Genomic DNA, 21,919 nt, shown 5'->3' with positions numbered 1-21,919 from the left:
TGGATCATGGGCCTAGAACTTTCTTTTCAATGACTCCTACCATTGCCAAACCCATCCATTGAACTGCCAGCCAGAGCTATTTGCCCCATCCCTCGGCTACACTGATGGATCTCTTTGCCTCAGTTATAGCTATCACATCCTCCTTATAACAAAACACACCACTTGGGGTTATGTCCTACTAAACCCATTGGGGCTTACTTCTGAGCAGACATTTTTACTATTATTATTATTATTATTATTATTATTATTATTATTATTATTATACCACAAGTCTCATGTACTGAGAAAGGATATTTATGAAAGAGAGGATATTGCCAGATGTCTTGTATGATATACTGGGAGGGGGGGAGAGAGAGAGAGAGAGAGAGAGAGGGAGAGAGAGAGAAAAGTTAAGCAAAAAGAGGTAGAAAGAGAACCAGAGGTGGAATCTGGCATCCATTGGAAATCTGCACATTAACTAGGGTGTTAATGTGTACGTAGATCATGATTTCTATATGTGTGCCTTCCTCTAAACAGGACCTCCAAAAATCTATCTCAATGTTTCCTGGCTACACAAGTGAGCAGGGCTTGATGGGATGTATTTGGTACCCCTCCCTTCAATTAGTGCTTTTTTGCCCACCATAAGTCCTGGAAACTTGAGTTCCATTGTAGGCACAGAAAATTCTTTTATTTTTGTAATACAAGATTTTAATCGACCAGTTTTGCACAAAACAGCGATCAAAAGTAATTTTTAAACATGTGTGTGCCACTCCAAGCCAGGAAACCTGACGTCAATTTACTGCGTGTAGGCACCTTTTATATTTTTTTATTACAAGTTTTTCATTATTTGCACAAAAGAGCGGTCAAACATAATAATTAAAGTATGTGTGTGTTGCTCTAAGCCAGGCAAGGATTTGGAGTCACTCACATGAAAGGCTGCTGCTTCCTTTCCTCCCATTTTCCTTCCCCACCTCATGTACCTGCAAGGGCAAATTTTATTTTAATTTTTAATGCAGCTGTTTGATAAAAGAGCAGTTCTGCATAAAAGAGTCTTTAAAATAAATAAATAAATACCATAAACATGCAAAATGGAAGTAGGGGGCATGATGATAAATGGCACCCAGCGAAATGTTACAACATATGTGAAAAAATCTGGCCACACAATGTGTCCAATATGCAATTTAGTATTGGGTTTTCTTTCCTCTTCAGATTATTCAGAGACTGGGAAAATCCTAATTTAGCAGGGGGGAGGTGCAGGCTGCCACTTGAATAAGGAGAATTGTTGTGTGCATGCTGAAAATCACATTGAAACAAAAGCATCTTCAAATCCAGCCCTTGTTTGATTAATGCTAGGATCTGATTTGACACTGTTTATCCCATTACCCAACTTTGTATTACCTGATGCCCCTTTTCTGCTGATTTCCCATCTATATAAGCTATTTCTTGCACAAGTTGTCCTTTGCCTTTAAGCACTTTTTCATGCCCTGCTTCTTGTGTGTTAAAGGTAACCGTCAGGGCTACTCTATTTCCCGAACAGATTGGAAATCAGTTATACGCACCAATGAGGTAACCGGCAGACACCTAAACTCACATACCAGTGCTTGACCCTGAAACACATGCAACAATAATAAGACAGGAGGTGCTTCTGGGTATGCACAGAGTATCTTCCGTTCCCTTCTTCACCACTAAACAAATCACAGCTACTTCTCTCTAACCTGCAGAAAATCTACAGAAATGGGCATGACTTCCAGGCACCTCTCAAATTTCGGGAATTAAGCACACCCTACGGATGGTGACAGCAGCCACAAAATTAAAAGACGCCTGCTTCTTGGGAGAAAACCAATGACAAACCTAGACAGCATCTTAAAAAGCAGAGACATCACCTCGCCAACAAAGGTCCGTATAGTTAAAGCTATGGTTTTCCCAGTAGTGATGTATGGAAGTGAGAGCTGGACCATAAAGAAGGCTGATCGCCGAAGAATTGATGCTTTTGAATTATGGTGCTGGAGGAGACTCTTGAGAGTCCCATGGACTGCAAGAAGATCAAACCTCTCCATTCTTAAGGAAATCAGCTCTGGAAGGACAGATCCTGAAGCTGAGGCTTCCATACTTTGGCCACCTCATGAGAAGAGAAGACTCCCTGGAAAAGACCCTGATGTTGGGAAAGATGGAGGGCACAAGGAGAAGGGGATGACAGAGGACGAGATGGTTGGACAGTGTTCTTGAAGCTACAAACATGAGTTTGACCAAACTGCGGGAGGCAGTGGAAGACAGAAGTGCCTGGCGTGCTCTGGTCCATGGGGTCACAAAGAGTTGGACACGACTAAATGACTAAACAACAACAACAACACAGCACATCTATATATAATAGGATAAGGGACAGAGGATGACCAGGGGCATGCAGAACAGGCTTCTGCTGAATGCTAGTGGGCAGAACATTTCTAAGCATGGAGTTGCAACAAGATAACCCAAATAACCTATTCAAGCACTTACCGTATATGAGCAGGATAAGAACCCCCTTGTTCTTCTCAAATAGCTTCCACTGTAAACCTAGAGCTGTCACCTTTTAACCTTGCAATTTATGGGCAGTCCAGCTATTCATTGTACACCAGCATAGCTATGACATCAGGTGGCATTGTTTAATTATGGGGGTTTATCAGCAGGTTTGATATTATTAAATCTGGACTTCGTCAGGATTGGGAGTTTCTTTCCAAATATGTTAAATAAAGTTCCTATGGCAGCGAATGGGTGGCTATTGTTACATTTCCACACATTTTGGCTGTGCACAGGAACATGAAAGATCTACGGCTGCTTCTTGATTTTCTGGCAGCTTGACTTCTCTACACTCCCTACCAGTCTGTACCTGAATGTGTGTGTGCAGGCCTGCCAAATGATACAGCTGAGCAGTGGGCCACAAAAAAACTTATACCATGATCACAGTGCAATCCTGTGCACGTTCATGCAGAAGTCAATCATATTTAGAAGAATAGAACCATAGAACTGTTCAGTTGGAAGGGGCCATGTGGCTCAACCAGTCCAACCCCCTGCAATGCAGGAATCTTTTGGCCCAAAGCGGGTTTTGAACCCATGACCAGGAGATTCAGAGTCTTGCGCTCTACTGACGGAGCTATCCTGCAGGCTCAAAGGGACTTATTTGCAGATAAGTGTATATAGGATTGCTGCATAACTCTGTAAGTCTTCAAAAGTATCACGAGAGTCTCCGTTGCTACTGAAGCATGAACAGCCTACAAGAATTGTGAATGGGTAGCAACTCTATGTATGCCCCTGTTTAGATCAGCCGTGAAAGTTATGAAAGATGGGAAAGGCGCTGGCACTTCTGCAGACAGGCATGCAAACACCAGAGCCATGGCTATATATAACCAGTTCAGTCTTTGGCTACTTGCCCTCCTTACCACTGGCTGTTTGTTTATATTTGCTGACATCTTGTCTCATACCCAGATGGCAGGTGGATAGATTCTGCAGGGATCAAATAGTTTGGTTTCTATGGTGCTGCTTAGATGCATTTCCTGCCAGCCTGACTCCTGCGCTGTATATTTAGCACAAAAGCAATGCGGAATTTCAGCCCACCTGGCTGGGGCCTGCACCTTGCGCCACGGCACACGCTGGAGCTGTTAGCACAGCTGCCTGCCTGTTGCTGAGGGGACGGAGTCAGTGGATGGAAAAGATGAGCAGTGACCTGGCTTTGAGAGGGAGGCCAGGGGAGGGATCCTTCCAAGAGGGCAGGGGAGGCCTGCTTGTGGGTAGAGTCGGGATTCTGCACGACAGGCACAAGCCAGCTCAGTGGAAAGTACAGGACTGTAATTACCAATGATTATAAAGTCAAAAATACTGCAGATCCAGGAAAATCCCTCCATAAACAAGCTGTAGACAGGAAGGAGAGATATCCAGCCAGGAGTTCCAAATGGCCATGTGAATACTGGATAGGCCAATCTGAGCGGCAGCAGCAACTAACTTCACATTTTAAACCCCACGTGTCTGATTCTTGCAGCATCCCCCTTCCCTGGGATAACCCAACCTTTCAGTCTCCAGTTTACAGGGGCTGCCCAACATGCCCTTCAAGGAAAATAGCTAAACCTGCTTATATTAAACGAACGAAGGCTTTTTACTATAGTAACAGCGGGCAAGCCTTTTCCATACTGGCTGTAAAATGTGTGTTTCCCGCAAAAAGTTTTGCAATGCACATTTATAGCACATCTCAACATTCGGTATTCAGTCAGCGTGTGAGAGCCAGTTTCTGAGCAAATCAGGCTGTATTGTTCCTGATAAAATAGGCCCTGTTAGCAAATTCAGTACACATCAATTCCTGTGTGCAATAAGAAAATAGTGGTACAGTTGAAATTAAAGTTGCTCCAGACTCTGCTTCAAGCCCTGGTTCTCTAGGTAAAACTGGAGGAGACTTGACTAACCACGTACTGTAATTTACAAACTTCTGCTTAGGTTTTAAGCATATTGATTCCAGGCAACGTCATGGTTCAACATGGAAACACAGGACTCATTTTCTTGCTGGAGAATGTCTGCCCTTTTGGATTAAAGCAGGGGTGGAAAACCTATGGTCCCCCCAGACACTGCTGGACTACAACTCCCATCATCCCTGACTACTGGCCATCCTGGCTGGGGCTGATGGGAGGTGGAATCCACGATGGCTGCAGGTTCCCCATCCCTGGATCAAAGGGGAAGAACTGAAAGTCACGTTGCGGAGAGCAAAGTTGTGCAAAGGTGCTTCCAACTTCAGCTCCTTTTTATCCAAAAAGGTGGCCACAACCAGAATCTACACCTCACATGAGGTTGAGTCCCAGATTAGAGCTTAGTTTCTTGGGTTTGTTTCAGGGAAGCCAGCACCACTGCAAAGAGAATCTCCCACAAAAGCATTCTGCTGTATTCTTAATAGAAAGAGAAGGTACTTGCACTTTGGAAGCAAGTGTCTCTTCTGTTGCCCAGCACCCACCCACAGATGATGGATGCCCAAAGAAGGCAATGGAGCACTGCCGTTGGACCGATCTCATTGGAGGCGCCTAGCTGTCCAAAGCCAAAGAAGATCTGTACGGTTGCCAAGGTAAACAAGCGAGGAAGAGGGATATTTAATGTAACTGAACAGATTTACATCTCCCTGTCACATTGATTATCTGAATCCCTCTCTTCCAACAGGCTCCTGAGCAGCTGCCCCGGCGAAGAGAACAAACACAAAACCACAAAACCCTCTCATGCTGGAAAACTGCAGCTGCCAGCTTTAATGGACCTGAGAACACCACACAGAGCTCTTCCAGAGGAGCATGCCTTCGTGAAAGGTACTGCTGAATCCTAAACCAGGAGAATGGCTCTGAATGCCACAACGCAAAGGGTTAGAACACGAGAAGAAACTCTTACCAGGAAAGTGTGATGCCCCCCATCTGATTTTTCACTCCGCTTGCACTTTTATCCAGTGAACCACTTTTACAGCCTTTGTCTTTCCTACATAATGTGCCCAAGACTACTGGAACATCCTTGACAGTACAGCATGTTCAAAGTTACAGAGTGTGGAGATCACACACAGGGCCCCCGGACGTTTGATGGTCTATTGACCCTGTGCCGCCACTGCGATTGCTTTTTCCGCTGCCACCACCCCGCTTCTCACGGGGACACACGGAGTCCAGTCAGTTGTTAACATAAACAAATAATCAAGTTTATTTTAAAATGCAGGAACAAGCTTATGGTTTCAGTTAATTTTTCTCTTGTCAGTTTCTTATTCTTAGTTCCTAACAACTCCAAACTGATTATTCCAACTATCTATCTGACTCCACCTAACAATTCCTCTCACTCTCTCACAATACAACTCTACCAACCCACACCTAAACCTCCCTCTTCTTTCTTCAACTCCCCAAACCTCAACCAACTTTCAAAACCTCCCACTCTAACTTTTACTCCCCCCTTGCATTCTCACTGGCCAATCACATCACACCCATTTTAACCCTTTCCTTATGACCCATCCTAGGAGGCAAATGCCACACAGAGGTAACACCAGTGTAGATGGCCTTCCCATGGGTTTCATCCACCCATGGGTTACGGAGCTGTCCTTAGTGCCCCACTGTTAACATGACAACTCTAGAAACAGCGATCAGGATCAATAACCAGCACAAAAGTTTTAATCTAAATTGTAAACTAATCTAATCTACTTTAAGGCCTTGCGCCAGCCACACTTATCTGCGCATCTAGGAACATCATCATCGAATGCTGTAGTTGTCCTGTGGAATTGTAAGGGTAATTTTACATAATTGTTTTTGACAGAGAAACGTTCCCAAGGTTGCTCACATGTGCAATGATGCTTTTTTGCCAAATGTCCACCAGTTGGTGTGCTATTGAACAGCATCCTACAAACCAATTTTTATTATTTTCCACAGCACAATTAAATAGGGATCTAACAACATAGGTTCATAGGAAGCTGTCTCATACTGAGTCAAAGCAATGAGTCTACACTGACTGGAAGGAACTCTCCAGCATTTCAAAGAATGTTTCCCAGTCCTGCCTAGAGAGTATGGGAGTCAAACCTGGAAAGTGCTGGAATGAGACCCCTGGAAATGAGAAGGGGTCAATTTCCTCCATGAGCGTAAATCATCCCATGGATGAGCTCATTGGAGGTGCAAGTTCAGCAAACCCAGTTGCTATGGTGACGGCCTAGTGCCCTCACTATATCTGTGGTTAATGCATGTTAGCTCCGTGCTGTCAGTCTGGTTAATCTGACTGATAGTCATTGTTACTTGTCCAGCATTACATATTGAATAGCTGAATTTACAGTGGTACCTTGGTTTACAACCATAATCCATTCCGGAGGTCTGTTTGTAAACCAAAACAGGCTGTAACCCAAGGCGCAATTTTGCGAATGGGGCCTCTAAAAAAATTTGTCCGTAATCCAAAAAAATGGGTTGTAATCCTAGAAAAGGTTGCAAACCGCGGCACATACTTCTGGGTTTGACATGTTTGTAATCCAAAACATATGCAAACCATGGTACCACTGTATTTAGAGTGATGGAAATACTTTGTACTTCAGTATAAATCTGTAGCTGCAAAAGCCTACAAGCTGTATATATCTACTTCAAGAACTGTTTTGCTAAGCCTTATCTTCTGCAACCTTTCCCTGCTTCTGTGTGGTGATTGTTACTGGGAGCAACTTCTACTGTGTGGGCATCTGACCAGGAAGCAGATACTCTACCACATAAGACACACTATTACTGTCTCTGTGCCTGACTAAATATATCAGACCCATTTGAGAAGTACCATTTCCCATCTGAGAGGCATGACTGCTTGTTTACCTACTGAGTCCTTTACAAAGGCAGTTGGGCACTCTATAAATCAAAACGTCATTCTTTGTTTTTTAATATATCTTTATTTTCTTGTTGCAAAATTGCACACACATAAATAATACAACATGACTAACAAAAAATGGGTCGAGGGGAGGGGCAGAGGAGCCAACTCGAAAGGGGGGAGGTCCCTTTTGTTCCTCCAATACTTGAGGGGGCCTCCCCCCATGTTAATGGGCATTGCCATTCAAATGGTGTGCATATTAGTGGGGGCTTACCTGCCCCCCCAATATTTTATTCAAGTTGGCCCCCCTGCTGGAGGGGAAAATGTCTTTCTTTTTTCTAACTTCTCTGACTCTTCTATACCCTTCATGAATGGGTATTCTACCAAAAGTAACAGAAATTCTGAAAAGATTATATCTCTTTCTGTACTCTGGTTTCTCTTTAGATTGTATAATTTTTTTTCTTTCCCTCTTCCTACTGAGAAATCTTATCAAAATTGAACTGGCAACACTCCCTTGGGGAATGCCCTCCCCATTTCAATTTGTCAGGCGCCCGCCCTTACTGCTTTTGGGAGACAGCTGAAAACCTCTCTAAAGTTTAATGGAATATGATTTTATTGCTGATTTTCACTGCCACTGCTGCAATAAAAATCTCTTTTATTATTTAGGGTGGCTTTTATCTGGTTTTAAATTTTTATCACTTTATTGTTTTAATATGTCCTCAGCTACCTCCAGAGTCTCTGACTGAGGGACATAAAAAAAAGGAGTTTAATAAGGAATAGTAACTGAGAAACATGGGCATTCGACTTGATAACATTGTGACCTAAAGGCCTCCAATTGGATAAAACTTAAAATAGTAAGTTTCTTACTTCCCCAATCCTGGGTATCTTTTCCTACTTATTTTTCTTTTGATATCCATTTATTTAAGCAACAGCATATATTTCGATAACATACAACAATGAAGTATCAAAGAAAAGATACTGAATGGAAATGAAGATGAAACATACACATATACAAAATATGAATTTGTGTTGTGTTGTTCACAATCCCTGGAAATATATTAATGATATTATTGGTGTTGGGGGCTAGTAACATTAAAAAAAAATGTTTTATTTATAAATATCAGGATATTGTTCTCAAGGTCTTATGTCATTGTCAGTTAAAGTTAAAAAGTTTTTAAGAAATCCAAATAGCATTTTTCACAGGAGGCATTTGAAAATTGTTATAATCATATATATATATATAGAGAGAGAGAGAGACATATAATTGAAAATGAATCTTGTTTTGCTTGTCCTCTAATACACCATAATTTTTGAGCAAAAATTTCAGCAGGAGCTGAACCAGATCTGACCATACCATAAATACTGATTCACTGTACCACACTGAATGCAACTGCCAAGCTCCTGTGAAACTGGAGGGAATTTTATTCAAACTGCAATATGCTTCTCTGTATTGTCAAGCTACAAAGCTAGGAAATGATCCACTTGTTTACATTAACAGATCCATGGGACATAGGACAAATATAAGAACCTCTAGGATTATCTGAAGGTTAGTTCAAATGAACATGGTCTGCCTCAAATTCCCATAGCAAATGTTACTTGAAACACAGCTCCCCCCCCCACCCCGCTTACACATCAAGGTCAGATTTGGGATGTACTAACACAGGGGTCAGCAAACTTTTTCAGCAGGGGGCTGGTCTACTGTCCCTCCGACCTTGCGGGGGGCTGGACTATATTTTTTTGAGGGGGGGGGGATGAACGTATTCCTATGCCCCACAAATAACCCAGAGATGCATTTTGAATAAAAGGACACATTCAACTCAAGTAAAAACATGCTGATTCCCGGACCGTCCGCGGGCCGGATTTAGAAGGCGATTGGGCCAGATTAGTTTGCCTACCCATGTACTAACAGACACATAAGGGTGTGGGACCAAAATATCAACAGAAATGCAGGCTAACAGCATAACCCTAAAGATGTCTGCTCAAAAGCAAGTAACAAGGAGTAGGTGGGTATGTGATTGAAGCCTTAAACTCGTTTTATATAGGGGGAAGTGGGGCAGATTGATACAGAAAAATTTAATCTCATATTTCATGTAACAAAAATGAGTCAAATAATAAAATAAAAAATTTGGCTTGATGCATGGCATAACTAATCAATATTATAATAGCAATCAAAAGAACCAATAAAGTTAGAAGATAGTGAGAATGTAATGACTTCAGTAAGAAAAAAAGGTTTTGTATCATTCTGTCCCACCTATGGGGCACTTTGATACATTGGATGGGGCACTTTAATACAAAGCGTAAATTGTATGAGAATGGTAATTATTTGCAAAAAATTAATGAAAAACCAATTTTTATTGTGAGAGATAATAATCAGCCTTACAATTTGTTACTTAAAATCTAAATTACGTATCAAAACTAACAGTGTTTCACACATATCATAGACTTTATGGCAGGTTTTCTTAACAAAACATCAAAACTTATATTAATCTTTCCTCAAACACCTATCCATTAAAAAAAACTTTGTAAAAACTTAAAAAGTATGAGAACTCACATTAGTTAGTAAAAAAACAGTGATTTAAACAAAATGCTTATAAAAATAAGATAATTACTTAACATTTAGCTTCTATTGCACATTATATCCACTTAAGTCAATAGAAAAAGTATAAAGAGATGATGTTCGAGTTTTGCCCTTTGGGAAATTTGGTTTTGGCAACGGCAAAACAACATCCTTGAAATCAACACTTGCCTTATCTTCTACAACGGGGAAGACAAACATACAAGATCCTGGTTTTTCCCTGAGATATGACACTTGATATTCAGTCATATTATATTTAGAAATGACTTTGGCCACGTAGTAAACAACAGGTTTTTTCCATTTCAAATTTAATGAGTTTAGAGATTTCATGCAAACTTGTATATTGGGCCACTATTGTACACTAGCGGGGCACTTTTATATGTATCAATATAGTGTATCAAAGTGCCCCAACAGACAATATAGTGTATCAAAGTGCCCCAACAGACAATATAGTGTATCAAAGTGCCCCAACAGACAATATAGTGTATCAAAGTGCCCCAACAGACAATATAGTGTATCAAAGTGCCCCAACAGACAATATAGTGTATCAAAGTGCCCCAACAGACAATATAGTGTATCAAAGTGCCCCAACAGACAATATAGTGTATCAAAGTGCCCCAACAGACATTTTCAAAAATACTAACAACTATTAATAAAACCACAGAACTTATTTAAAAATCACGTGTAATCCTGATTACTGAGTGGAATAACTTACCTTTGGTATTTTAAAATCTTAACTACGTAAATGACGTAAAACAGTGTTGGAACACTTTTACATTTCACGTAATTTTTTAGCTAGCTGTGCTAAAAACACACCTACCCTTGTCAAACGCCAACGGCTAATGGGTGGCACAGTCGCAACTGTTGTACTCACACATGTATAGGCACGTTTTAGTGATGTCATGACACAAATAACATTTCTCCCCCCTACCTGGTGAAAAGGAGCCGTACATTAATTTGTGCATTTCTCAGATTGTCATTTTTATTTCCCATACTTACTCCCAAAACAAGAGCACAGGGTGGCTAACAACATAAAACAATGCATCAAAACACCAAATAAATACTCATCAATAACAATAGCAGTAGATAATACTGTCACAACACCAGTCATTCAAATTTTCAAATTGTGTTGTTGAACTAGAGTGGGGACAACCTGATTTCACAGGTAAGGTGCCAACACCAAGAATGCCCTGTCATGTGCAACAAACCTCACCGCCACCACCAGTGGAACCACAAGCAAGGCCTCTCCTGTTGACTGCATTAACAGTCCAGCTTGGAAGGCATTTTGATTCTTGGATGAATTAACAGTTCCATGAAGAAAGATTTTCTAATGAATCCAGTTCTTATTTCCCCCTTTGACTAAAACCTTGCTGAACAATTGTATCCCCAAGGGGATACAAAATGGGTGCCAATCACTCTACATTCTGGCTTGTGTACTTCTTCAGGTCTGATGGTTCTTTGTGCTTGAAACACCGGGCTCTGGGCCAGCTCCTCACTCTGTGAGATACACTTCAAGCTCTCTGGAGAGATGTCAGCCCTCGGGAGGAATAACAGAGGCTCTGTGATACTTCAGCCTTGTCACAAGTTCAGCTTTGCCAGTATTTCTCTTGCCCTGACAGTTAACACAGCCAGCCAGGCAAGCAAGCTTGCGCTTTCCTTCCTTCCTACACATGTGGGACTGGATAAGGATGAAACAAGCGTGAACAATAAAATTTTGTCACAAGATCCACATCAAATGGAAAAAACCCTAAAATAACTGGATTCAAATGCCTTTTTGGCACAGCCCACGTATTGTGACTGTGCTTTCTGGATGTTACTCATGTGGATCACTTCACATTCAAATCCACAATGTAAGACACGGGGTCTCTGCATGGATTCCCCTTGCCTTGGCAACCCATTGGGTGGATATGCTAATTAGCAAACTGAATGGCAGTTTACTAGCTTGTCTTTCCCCTCCTGCTCTGTTAAAAAAGCTGCCTATCTTTTATTGGCTTGAACACAGCAGGGACATTCTTTTTCTTAAAGTTATTTGTGGGGGTTTTAAATAGAAAAATTAATCAACTGTTTAAAAGTTTTAAAAACTCCAACAGGTCCTCCCTATCTCAGACTCGGCTCAATCAAACAGAGCTCAACTTAGGAATCGCCCCACACTTCTGCTTATCCTAGAAAACAGAGGCCCAAGTGGTTTTCTGCTTGTCCTATGCTTTCTAGGCATGGGTCTGAGAGGTTTTGCCTTTGTGCTGCTTCTTCCCCCTAGAAAACCAGCTCTTTGGTGCTAAACTGGAGCAAACAGCAATCCGCAGAAAACCAAATTGCCCATTGTTCCGATTCAGCACTAAAGCACGGGTTTTCCTGGGGGAAATGGAGGGTCGAACAGAGGTGGGGATAAGCCCATAGTCACCATCTGCTACAAATAGGGTAAGGAGAAAGATAACAGTTCCTTCCTCCCGAGTCTGACCTTTGGCTAATCCTAAAATGCGGTAAGAAACTGAGGACCTAATTTTACACAGCCTAATTTCATGTGGGGAAAATGGGAGGGGAAATCTGACAAAGTAAGGAGCAATGGAAAGTGAAGAAGTGAAAAGACCCCTGTCAGCAATGAGCCTGGATCTCTAGCAAGGGAGAGATCTCTCTCAGTTCCTCAGCAGGACACTAGACAGGCAGGCAGATGGGCATGGGAGAGAAAAGGAGATGGCAGGAAGTGAGTGGCGAAGGTGGGTGGCTGCCCACTTTTAGCTTTGGCTCCTCCTATCACTGGCTTCAGGTCCACCCAGCGCTGATGTGTGGCCCCTGACAAATTGCTGAAAGGAAGTGTGGCCCTTGCAGAGAAAAGTTCTGCACCCTGTCCTAAGAGAAAGCTATAGGCATACAGTGGTACCTCGCAAGACGAACGCCTCGCAAGACGGAAAACCCGCTAGACGAAAGGGTTTTCCGTTTTGGAGGCGCTTCGCAAGACGAATTCCCCTATGGGCTTGCTTCGCAAGACGACAGCCCATAGGGAAATATCCGGGACAGCGGGGAAGCGCAGCGCGTCTTCCCCACTGTCCTCGGACCTCCTCCGAAGCCGGGCGGCGGGGCGGGAACACCTTCTGAAGGCGGGCGGGGGCGAAAGTCTTTGTCCCCCCTGCCTGCCTTCCCAGGGGCTTTTAATTCGCCCCGGACAGCGGAGAAGTCCTCCGCTGTCCCGGGGCGATTTTAAAATGCCGCCCGCCAGCATTTTAAGATCGCCCGGACAGCGGAGAAGTCCTCCGCTGTCCCGGGGTTTTTTAAAATGCTGGGGGGGGGAAAGAAAAGCCCTTGTCCCCCCCCAGCCTTCAGAAGAGGTCCGGGGACAGACTGTCCCCGGACCTGGTCTGAAGGCGGTTTCCCTAGGAACGCATTAATTGATTTTCAATGCATTCCTATGGGAAACCGTGCATTGCAAGACGAAAAACTCGCAAGACGAAGAGACTTGCGGAATGAATTAATTTCGTCTTGCAAGGCACCACTGTATAAAAAAACACATTGAGTGCCCCTATATTTTCTATTTTGTGGGGTAAAAGCAGCTGGGGGGGCAGGGCGGGAGGTTCAATTGAAATATTGTGTGAAGGGAAAGGGTTAAGAAGCCCTTCTCCTCATGCACTGGTGCTCCACTTCAGGCTACACCCTCTATTCCTCAGGTGGTGGGGGGGAGGGGGGCAGCGGCAAGATGAAATCAAGAAAATATTTAATAAAAATACATTAAAAAAAAAGAGAAATACCATGGGTCCCTTCACAATGAACATCACGGAGCTTGAAGCAAACATTTGCAAACTGTCTAAGTTGTAGTACTTACAGTAATATAATTTGGATTTTTTATCTGCCAGCAAGGGATTGCTAGCATAGAAAACCCCTGTGATCGTAAACGTTGTTTCTACTATGCTGTGTGTTTGACATTGCACAGATGTGAGTTTCTTAACCCTAAAGAGCCAACCTTCCCAGACTTTCCCTCTTCTGTTCCTACTGCTGCTCAGCGAGAGCAGGATGTAAATGTGTGCACTAAGAGGAGGGGGGGGAGAGAGAGAGAGAGAGAGAGAGAGAAATGTCAGAGGATGCCACTAGTGTTTTGTGGAAGAATATGCCATTCAGGTACCCAGTTTCTTGGTCTGAAGGTTGCAGAAAACTTATCTTTACACAGTCAGTATTTACACAGAACTTACCCATGTAAATGTATTCTGGAGAGGTCTTGTCAGTCGCTAAATCTCTTAATACGTTTCCAAACCGCAGCCATAGCCCAAATGCGACGACAGCTGAGCCTGCCAACTGGAAAAGCAAAACGAAATTCAAAAGGTTAATAGCTAAAGGAAGAAGAAGAAGAGTTTGGATTTGATATCCCGCCTTTCACTCCCTTTAAGGAGTCTCAAAGCGGCTAACATTCTCCTTTCCCTTCCTCCCCCACAACAAACACTCTGTGAGGTGAGTGGGGCTGAGAGACTTCACAGAAGTGTGACTGGCCCAAGGTCACCCAGCAGCTACATGTGGAGGAGCGGAGACGCGAACCCGGTTCCCCAGATTACGAGACTACCGCTCTTAACCACTACACCACACTGGCTCTCTTGGTGAAGAGTTGGTGAGCACAGAAAATCTGCAAACAACTTCTTATTTCTACTTGGAAACTCCCAGAGCAGATGAGTCCAAATTCACATGCTACACTGCAGTATAAAGATTGCTATTGGCATTTACACACATTTGTCTCTGTCCAAAACTATTAACATTCCTGTGCTAACAAGGATGAATACAGACATTTTGATGTATAACCTCAGAAATGCTCTCTAGTTTGTTTGCTTTTTTTCATTTAGAATCTAAACTTTTCTCATTAACTGAACTCAGGGGAAACTAGTTGTGTGTGTTTATGGCAGAAGCTGGCTGTGCACAATACCGATTGGTTAAAAACTGGTGACATCACTAGCCCACTCTCTCCTTATTTCTAAAGCAGCATTCAAACATGTAAAAATGATTCTATGATTTGTTTTTGGTTTTTTAAAAAAACAACAACACAGGGGAAAGTACATTTAATTCAATAAATGTATCCACAGTGCTTTAAAAATAAATAAATTGAACAACCCAGCTGAAGCATGGCACAGGAAGGGCAAGGCAGACAAATAAATCAGTGTTGTTGGCCAGTGTACCTGTTAAATGTGCCACCTTAGAAGCAGGAATCCAGGCATGAGATGTCAAAGAAAGAATTGTGGTAAGTTCTGATTTGCATGCATATATGTTTGTACACACCCCTAGGCTACACATAGAAAATAAGCTGACAGTTCCTTTACATGCACTCATATTTTGACATCCATTTAGTGAGGAGTTGCATTTTCTCTGGCCATGGAACATGAGATGATTGTCTCCCTGCATGATGCTTGTAAGCTGTTTCCAAAATGTTTAAATCAGCCTGTTGCTTTATAAATATCCCATTCATGTTGCTTTCAAGAAAAGCTCTTTTTCCTTGGGCATGGAACCAAAAGTTAAGTCACCTCATCTTGAACTAAGTGATGTTACCAAACACTTAACTGCTCTATTTATCACTAGAATGGCAGACCCACAAACACATTTTCTAAAAGGCAGATACTAACCCTAGAATATAATTTATTTCAGGCCAGAATAATTCAGAATAATTCCCTATGGAGGCGATGGCTTCCCTTCAATCCAGAGTTTTGGTGTCAGTTGGCCAATTGCTCCTTTAAGAGGGAGAAAATGTCTAACGAAACATACAGTGTGGAGGGAAGGCAATCTCTTTGCTAGGGAAGTTCAAGTCCTCAAACAATCACAAAGTTGAGAGAGAGAGAGAGAGAGAGAGAGAGAGAGAGAGAGAGAGAGAGTAAGTATGCCTCCTCCAATGAAGCTGAAGGGAGAGGAGGCCAGGGTGCAGGCTGAGGAAGCGACCCTGTTTTCCTTCATGGAAGAGAGAAAGAGACAATAGCCAACACTTTTGCAAGGCCACACAACACAGAGCTTTGTGTTGCTGTGCGATTTGCAGCTGCAGCTGAGGGACACCCGCCTCACAACTCTGTACTCATTTGCACTGTAGTAGAGTTGAACCTCATTTGTGTGAGGGAAGGGTGTCATCCTCTGGCAGCCTCTTTTTTCAGCACAAGCGTAGTTCTGTAGTACGGTAGTTACAGGAACCCTCTTTGGTTGGAGGCTATTCTGAGCCACAGCAAAGGCTTCTCAAAGATACACAAAATGGAGGTGACCTCCCACTCTACAAAAATGAATACCCAACAGGACAACTGTTGTGACTGAGCCACATACTTCTGAATCACATGTAGTCTTGCTGGCCTGCCTGGGCAGAGCTCTGCTTTTGAGGACTTATCTTTTCTGTGCCTCAAGGCAAGACTTCTACTATGCCCCTATGATGCTACAGATTACTGAACTCCCCAAAACAGTCTGAATAAAGTCCCAGTTCACTTGCGTATATCGGAACAGTGGGTGGTATTCAACTAAGTTTTACTTAGAGTAGACCCACTGAAATTAATCACCCTAAGTCATGTTCGTTAATTTTGATGGGCGGGATTAACCTAAACAGCCCAATCAGTGGAAGCCCTGCACTTCTGCTTGAGCAACAGGGTCACCCCCTCCCTGTGCACCCCCATTCCCTACAAAAATGGGGTGGGTCAGGAGAACCCCTGGAACAGCACATGAGGGGCAGAGGGAGGATCGTTTCATCTGGCAAGCTGCAATGCTTGTGAAAATGGAACAACTGCAAGAGAGTGACATTGAATACCACCCATCTGGTTTGTTCCGAATGCCACCCAGAATATCTTGGTTGCAAACCTGAATTCTCTCAAAACACTACTATTTGTAACACTCCACTAATATTCTTTCTAACAATGTGCCAGTGTTTGTCACACTGCACTAAGGTCCTTTCAAACTCTACACTGAGATACTGCTCTACTGTAGTGTAAAAGAGACAGTGACATCCCAAAGGTGCAAGTTATGCTATCTTTCAGGGAACCCTTGCCATGGAAAGCTGCAGACGAGATCTTGTCAATATGCTGCTTACAAGCTCTGCCTTTGCCAAACTGCTGAAAAGGTCCTCAGACTTCACAGGGAGAATGAGTGGCTTATTCAGAGTGTGAGCTGCCTTTCACTTAACTACTCCAACAAAAAAGGCCCCCACAGGAGCCTAGCAAGGCAAACACAAGCAGTCCCTTTAAGTGGGGCTGGCTGTCAAAACCCATCACTGAGATGCAGCTCCATCAGTCACAACGGATCCCTTCTCCCGCTTTCAGCAAGGCCCTGTCCTTCCAAGAACACTCAGGCGGAAGGGGACTCTTTGCTCAAAGATTCAGGTCAATACAATCAAACTGAGACCATCCAAAAATAGTTAGAAAGCTGGAAAGGAATCTTCATTTCCCAGGCATTCATACATTCCAATCGTCCCTTGTTACCATGGGACCTGTCCTTGGTAAAAACACTATTTTCATTGTGATGATAGTTTGTCTTTTTGTGAGATGCTGGGAACACTTTTAAACTGCTTGCCCACATGTTTGCTAAAATTCTTAAGGATGCCCTGCGTCCCTTCAAATCCTCTCCCTATTGAACAACCTAAACAGTTAGTAAATATTGCTGAACATGTTGCAGATGTTAAACACACACATACCCCAACAGTCTGATCTGTAGTAAAGCTGAAAATTTGGTTAAACACAAGTGAAACCTGTAGCAAAATTTTATAGTGTGGAATGCTGCTGTCCAGGATTCCAGTCACTCGATTCCACTCTCCCTGCCCCCATTTTCCTCTCTGCTCCCACACACTCAGTGTGCTGCAGCCATTGAGCATGCACAGTCCACATTGGTCTGGTCCCCCTACCCTTAATCTCCCCTCTAAATATTTGTTCTACTTGGTAAACGTGGAGTTCCCCCAGGTCTGCCCATACCTCCCTCTTGTCTGTGGGTGGTGCCATTTTGAGCAATGGAACTTCCAGACTGAACACCAGCAATAGAAGGAATGATTCTGACGCTTAAAAAAGGAAAAAGAAGAAAAAAAGAAAACAGTTGTGGTCAGTTTATGAACACATCCTGTTTCAGCAGCAGCAGCAGCAATCGCAGAGTAAATGAGTCAGAAAAGGAGGCGTGTTTGTGTTTGTGTGCTCCCCTCGCCCACCTTTTAGGCAGTGGTCCTCGGTGTGAGAATCACCCTTATACGCACAAATAAGCATCGGCTGTATCTGTGAAAAACTGGAAGGTACTGTATGTGAATGGGCGGAGCAAATTTCAGTTACAGGAAATGCAGCCACCTAGTCTGAGGAAGATGGAGAAAGCTCTTGCTCCTTCCCAGAAACCACATAGAAAGGTAAAACAGAGGACTGGAAAGGAGGTTAACCGAAGCTTATTGGTGTTTTGTAAAATTTGCATTTCTTTGCAAATATACAGGCTGAGCACAATTAGAGGCACAGCTGAAACATCAGACTATCAAAAACTATTGCTCCGTGTCATATTACGAGAGACCAACAGCCAGTATATCAAACTGCTATTCACTTTCAAAGCACAAGTCCAGCTCTCCGTTGCCAGCAGTTGGGCAGGTAGCTATTTATTTGCATTTATTAAAAGCATGTCTGCACTACCTTTCATTTATAAGAAATACCAAGGCAGCATACTGAACACCCACCACAATGAACTGAAATATCTTTTTTTTTTTAAGGGGGGCGGAGATGTGAGGCCACACGGTGCTGTTGACACAGCAGGTACACACTCTTGCAATACTTGCATTCAGTACAGCCCCTTCACGCACCAGATAAACATGCAGAGAGTAGAGAGCCAGGCAAGGGCCATAATGGCTCCAAAAGAATTGGTCCAAAAGTATGGCAACAACAGAAGTGGCTCTGTACCTCAACTGTCTATTAGAAAGACAAAAGGCAAGAGACAAAAAGTAAAAGACAAAAAGAAAGACAAAAAGCAGGCTGGACAGCTGAGAGGCACAGCCATGCCTGATTTCTGCTGGGATCCAAAGCTGTGGCTATTGGAGAAGCAAGACCTGCTGGGGTGTAAATGCTGCGAGCCCCTCCATCTTATTGTATATCTGTGTAAATAAACTGTATATCATAAAGATGCCACAGTCTCCAGTGTCCCTCATTCCAGGGAAACTGAACCTTGGGTAAGCACCTGGAACCCCTGGAATCTCACACTGTTCGGAGATTGGGATGGCGTGCAACAGTATATACTGACTGGCTGTGGCTCCCTAGGCTTTTAGAAAGGGGATTTCCCCCTGTCCTACTGGCAAATGCTGTAAACTGAACCCAGGACCTTTCACATGTAAAGCAGATGCTGCTATTATTATTATTATTATTATTATTATTATTATTATTATTATAATAATTTATATACCGCCCTATACCTTGGGGTCTCAGGGCGATTCACAGAATTAAATCAAGACGTAAAACCACAAAATACCTAATAAAAACAACAACAACTGCCCCCCACAAAAGAGCACATTTTAAAAGGGCATAGGATGTAAATCGGATCAACCAAAGGGCTGGTTAAAAAGGAATGGCACCTAAAGGTGTATAATGAAGGCGCCAGGCAAACTTTCCTGGGGAGAGCATTCCACAGATGGGGAGCCACTGCAGAGCAGGCCCGTTCTCATGTTACCACCCCCTGGACCTCTCAAACCCCTCTTACCACTGACCCATGGCCCTTTGCTAAATGATCACATTGTACTGCTTCTTTCTCCACTCCCTACGTATGGGATAAATATTCAGGAGGGATCTGGAACATTTACTTTTAACAGTGCAGCAGTACTTCTTTTACCTTTGCCGGTAACCTAATTTGCCACACCCACTATTGCATCTTTGCCATGGGTGGATTTCCCATTCTGAGGAGTATATACAAAACCATTAGCAGACGTAAGGGGTTGCCATAAAATACGATGCAGCACTCTGCGTAGGATAAGCCTTAGTAGTGCCTGCCTCAATACCTCCTGGCTTTTTTTGAACAATAATCTACCCAAGCTAACAAACAGTGTGGTTCCAGGAAGCGACTTGCTTAAAGCAGACAGAAATTGCCAATGGCAAAGAAATCCCTTTACATCATCACAGACCCAAATGGAAATAAACACCCCCCTTGGCAGTTTCACCTAACAGCGCACTCCCAGAGAGACTGGGTTGTTGGCAGGGAGCCAGGCTCTGCTGCCAAGAGCAATTTCAAGGACCCTGCTGGGCGGTTCTGCAGCTCTGCAAAGCAGAGACCTGTGTGTGCAGCAGGCATGAGAGGGGGGCAGCAGGGAGCAGTCAAGCCCTAAAGACTAAGTTGTTAAGAAGGAAGCGGTGCCTTACGATGATGGAAAAGAGGAGCTCTCTTTGTGCTTCCAGTAGATGATAGAGAGGGAGAAGTTGATCCCATGCCCTTCAGCTACAATGGAGGAATGCAGGGGCACTTAGACAGAGAAACAAACTGCCCCTCTATCCTAATAGAATCTTTCTCGGTGTAAACTCATCCTAGCCAAAACTAACAACTAGTAGTTTGGATGGATGGTGGCTAACAGATTGAGGTTGAATCCTGACAAGACAGAAGTACTGTTTTGGGGGGACAGGGCAGCTGTTTATCAGCTCCATCTGGTACGCAGGCTGAGACCCTACCTGCCTGCAGACTGTCTCGCCAGAGTGGTGCATGCTCTGGTTATCTCCCACTTGGACTACTGCAATGCGCTCTATGTGGGGGCTACCTTTGAAGGTGACCCGGAAACTACAACTAATCCAGAATGCGGCAGCTAAACTGGTGACTGGGAGCAGCTGCTGAGACCACATAACACCTTGAAAGACTTACACTGACTCCCAGTACGTTTCTGAGCACAATTCAAAGTGTTGGTGCTGACCTTTAAAGCCCTAAACGGCCTCGGTCCAGTATACCTGAAGGAGCGTCTCCACCTCCATCGTTCTGCCCGGACACTGAGGTCCAGCGCCGAGGGCCTTCTGGCAGTTGCCTTACTGCGAGAAGCCAAGTTACAGGGGACCAGGCACAGGGCCTTCTCTGTAGTGGCACCTGCCCTGTGGAACGCCCTCCCACCAGATGTCAGAGAGAAAAATAATTACCAAACTTTTAGAAGACACCTGAAGGCAGCCCTGTTTAGGGAAGCTTTTAATGTTTAATAGGTTATTGTATTTTAGTGTTTTTTTGGAAGCAGCCCAGAGTGGCTGGGGAAACCCAGCAAGTTGGGCGGGGTATAAATAATAAATTATTATTATTAATTATTATTATTATTATTATAGAGAAAGAAAAATATGCCAGGGCATACACAGCGATAGGCATATTTACAAAATATTACTTTGTGTTTAACAGTCAGTTGATTATTTCACTTCAGGACTGTCTCAGGTGTGAGGAAAAGACACATTTGATCAATCAGTCAAATTAGGTCAATTCATAATTTAGATCAAGGTGAGTGGATATAGACCCCACAGCATTTTGTAATGATAATAACATCTAGCATTTATATAGAGCTTTAGAGCGCTTCACAAGCACCAGGAATCTTTACAACAGCCCTGTAATTTGGCACAGAAGTATTGCTATGCTCATAATTGCCGATGGGCAGCCGAGGCTGAGAGAGACGGCTACTGAATGAGTTCATGGCTGAATTGAACTTCAGGTGGAGAGGTCATGGCAGTTATCACCATGGTAGGAGGAAGAAATAGCAGGTATCAGATACCCTCCATTGGTTTTTGTGGCAGGCATAGGCTATTCACACAGCAGTTACTTCAACTGCAGACTTGTTGTACAGCCTTCACTGTATAGACTGTACTGGAGGTTTCTCCAGTGTCTGGTACATTTGTCTTGCCAGCAGGGAGACCAGTCTATATGGGAGGCAGGCAGAACCTCCAGCTGGCAGGCGCAATTTGGCTCTGCGGGAATCCTAATTTGGCCTGCAAGGCCATTTCACTCAAGCCGCGGCACCCGCTCGCCCAACACAAAGGATTATTATTTTTTTTAAAGCAGCGTCAGTGGTGAAACCTACGGCTCTGATTTGGCCAAACTACAGCAGTATCATGGAAGATCAACAAACATTTCAACTGATCAAGGTGATCATGTCAGGAAACAAACAAACAAACAAACAAACAAAAAACC

General features: G+C 43.4%; 1 protein-coding gene across 1 annotated transcript in view; it reads right to left on the bottom strand.

The window, feature by feature from the left end:
• Positions 1-21,919, bottom strand: part of TSPAN2 (tetraspanin 2) — a 65,672-nt gene that overhangs the window by 25,706 nt on the left and 18,047 nt on the right. The window contains exon 2 of the mRNA XM_081194795.1: positions 14,029-14,131. Coding sequence (XP_081050921.1) covers positions 14,029-14,131 — 103 coding nt within the window. The remainder of the gene's footprint in view (positions 1-14,028; positions 14,132-21,919) is intronic.

The sequence above is a fragment of the Podarcis bocagei genome (genome assembly GCF_964188305.1).
Source record: "Podarcis bocagei genome assembly, chromosome: 5".
Taxonomy (NCBI): Eukaryota; Metazoa; Chordata; class Lepidosauria; order Squamata; family Lacertidae; genus Podarcis; species Podarcis bocagei.
This window is presented reverse-complemented; position numbering and strand designations above follow the sequence as displayed.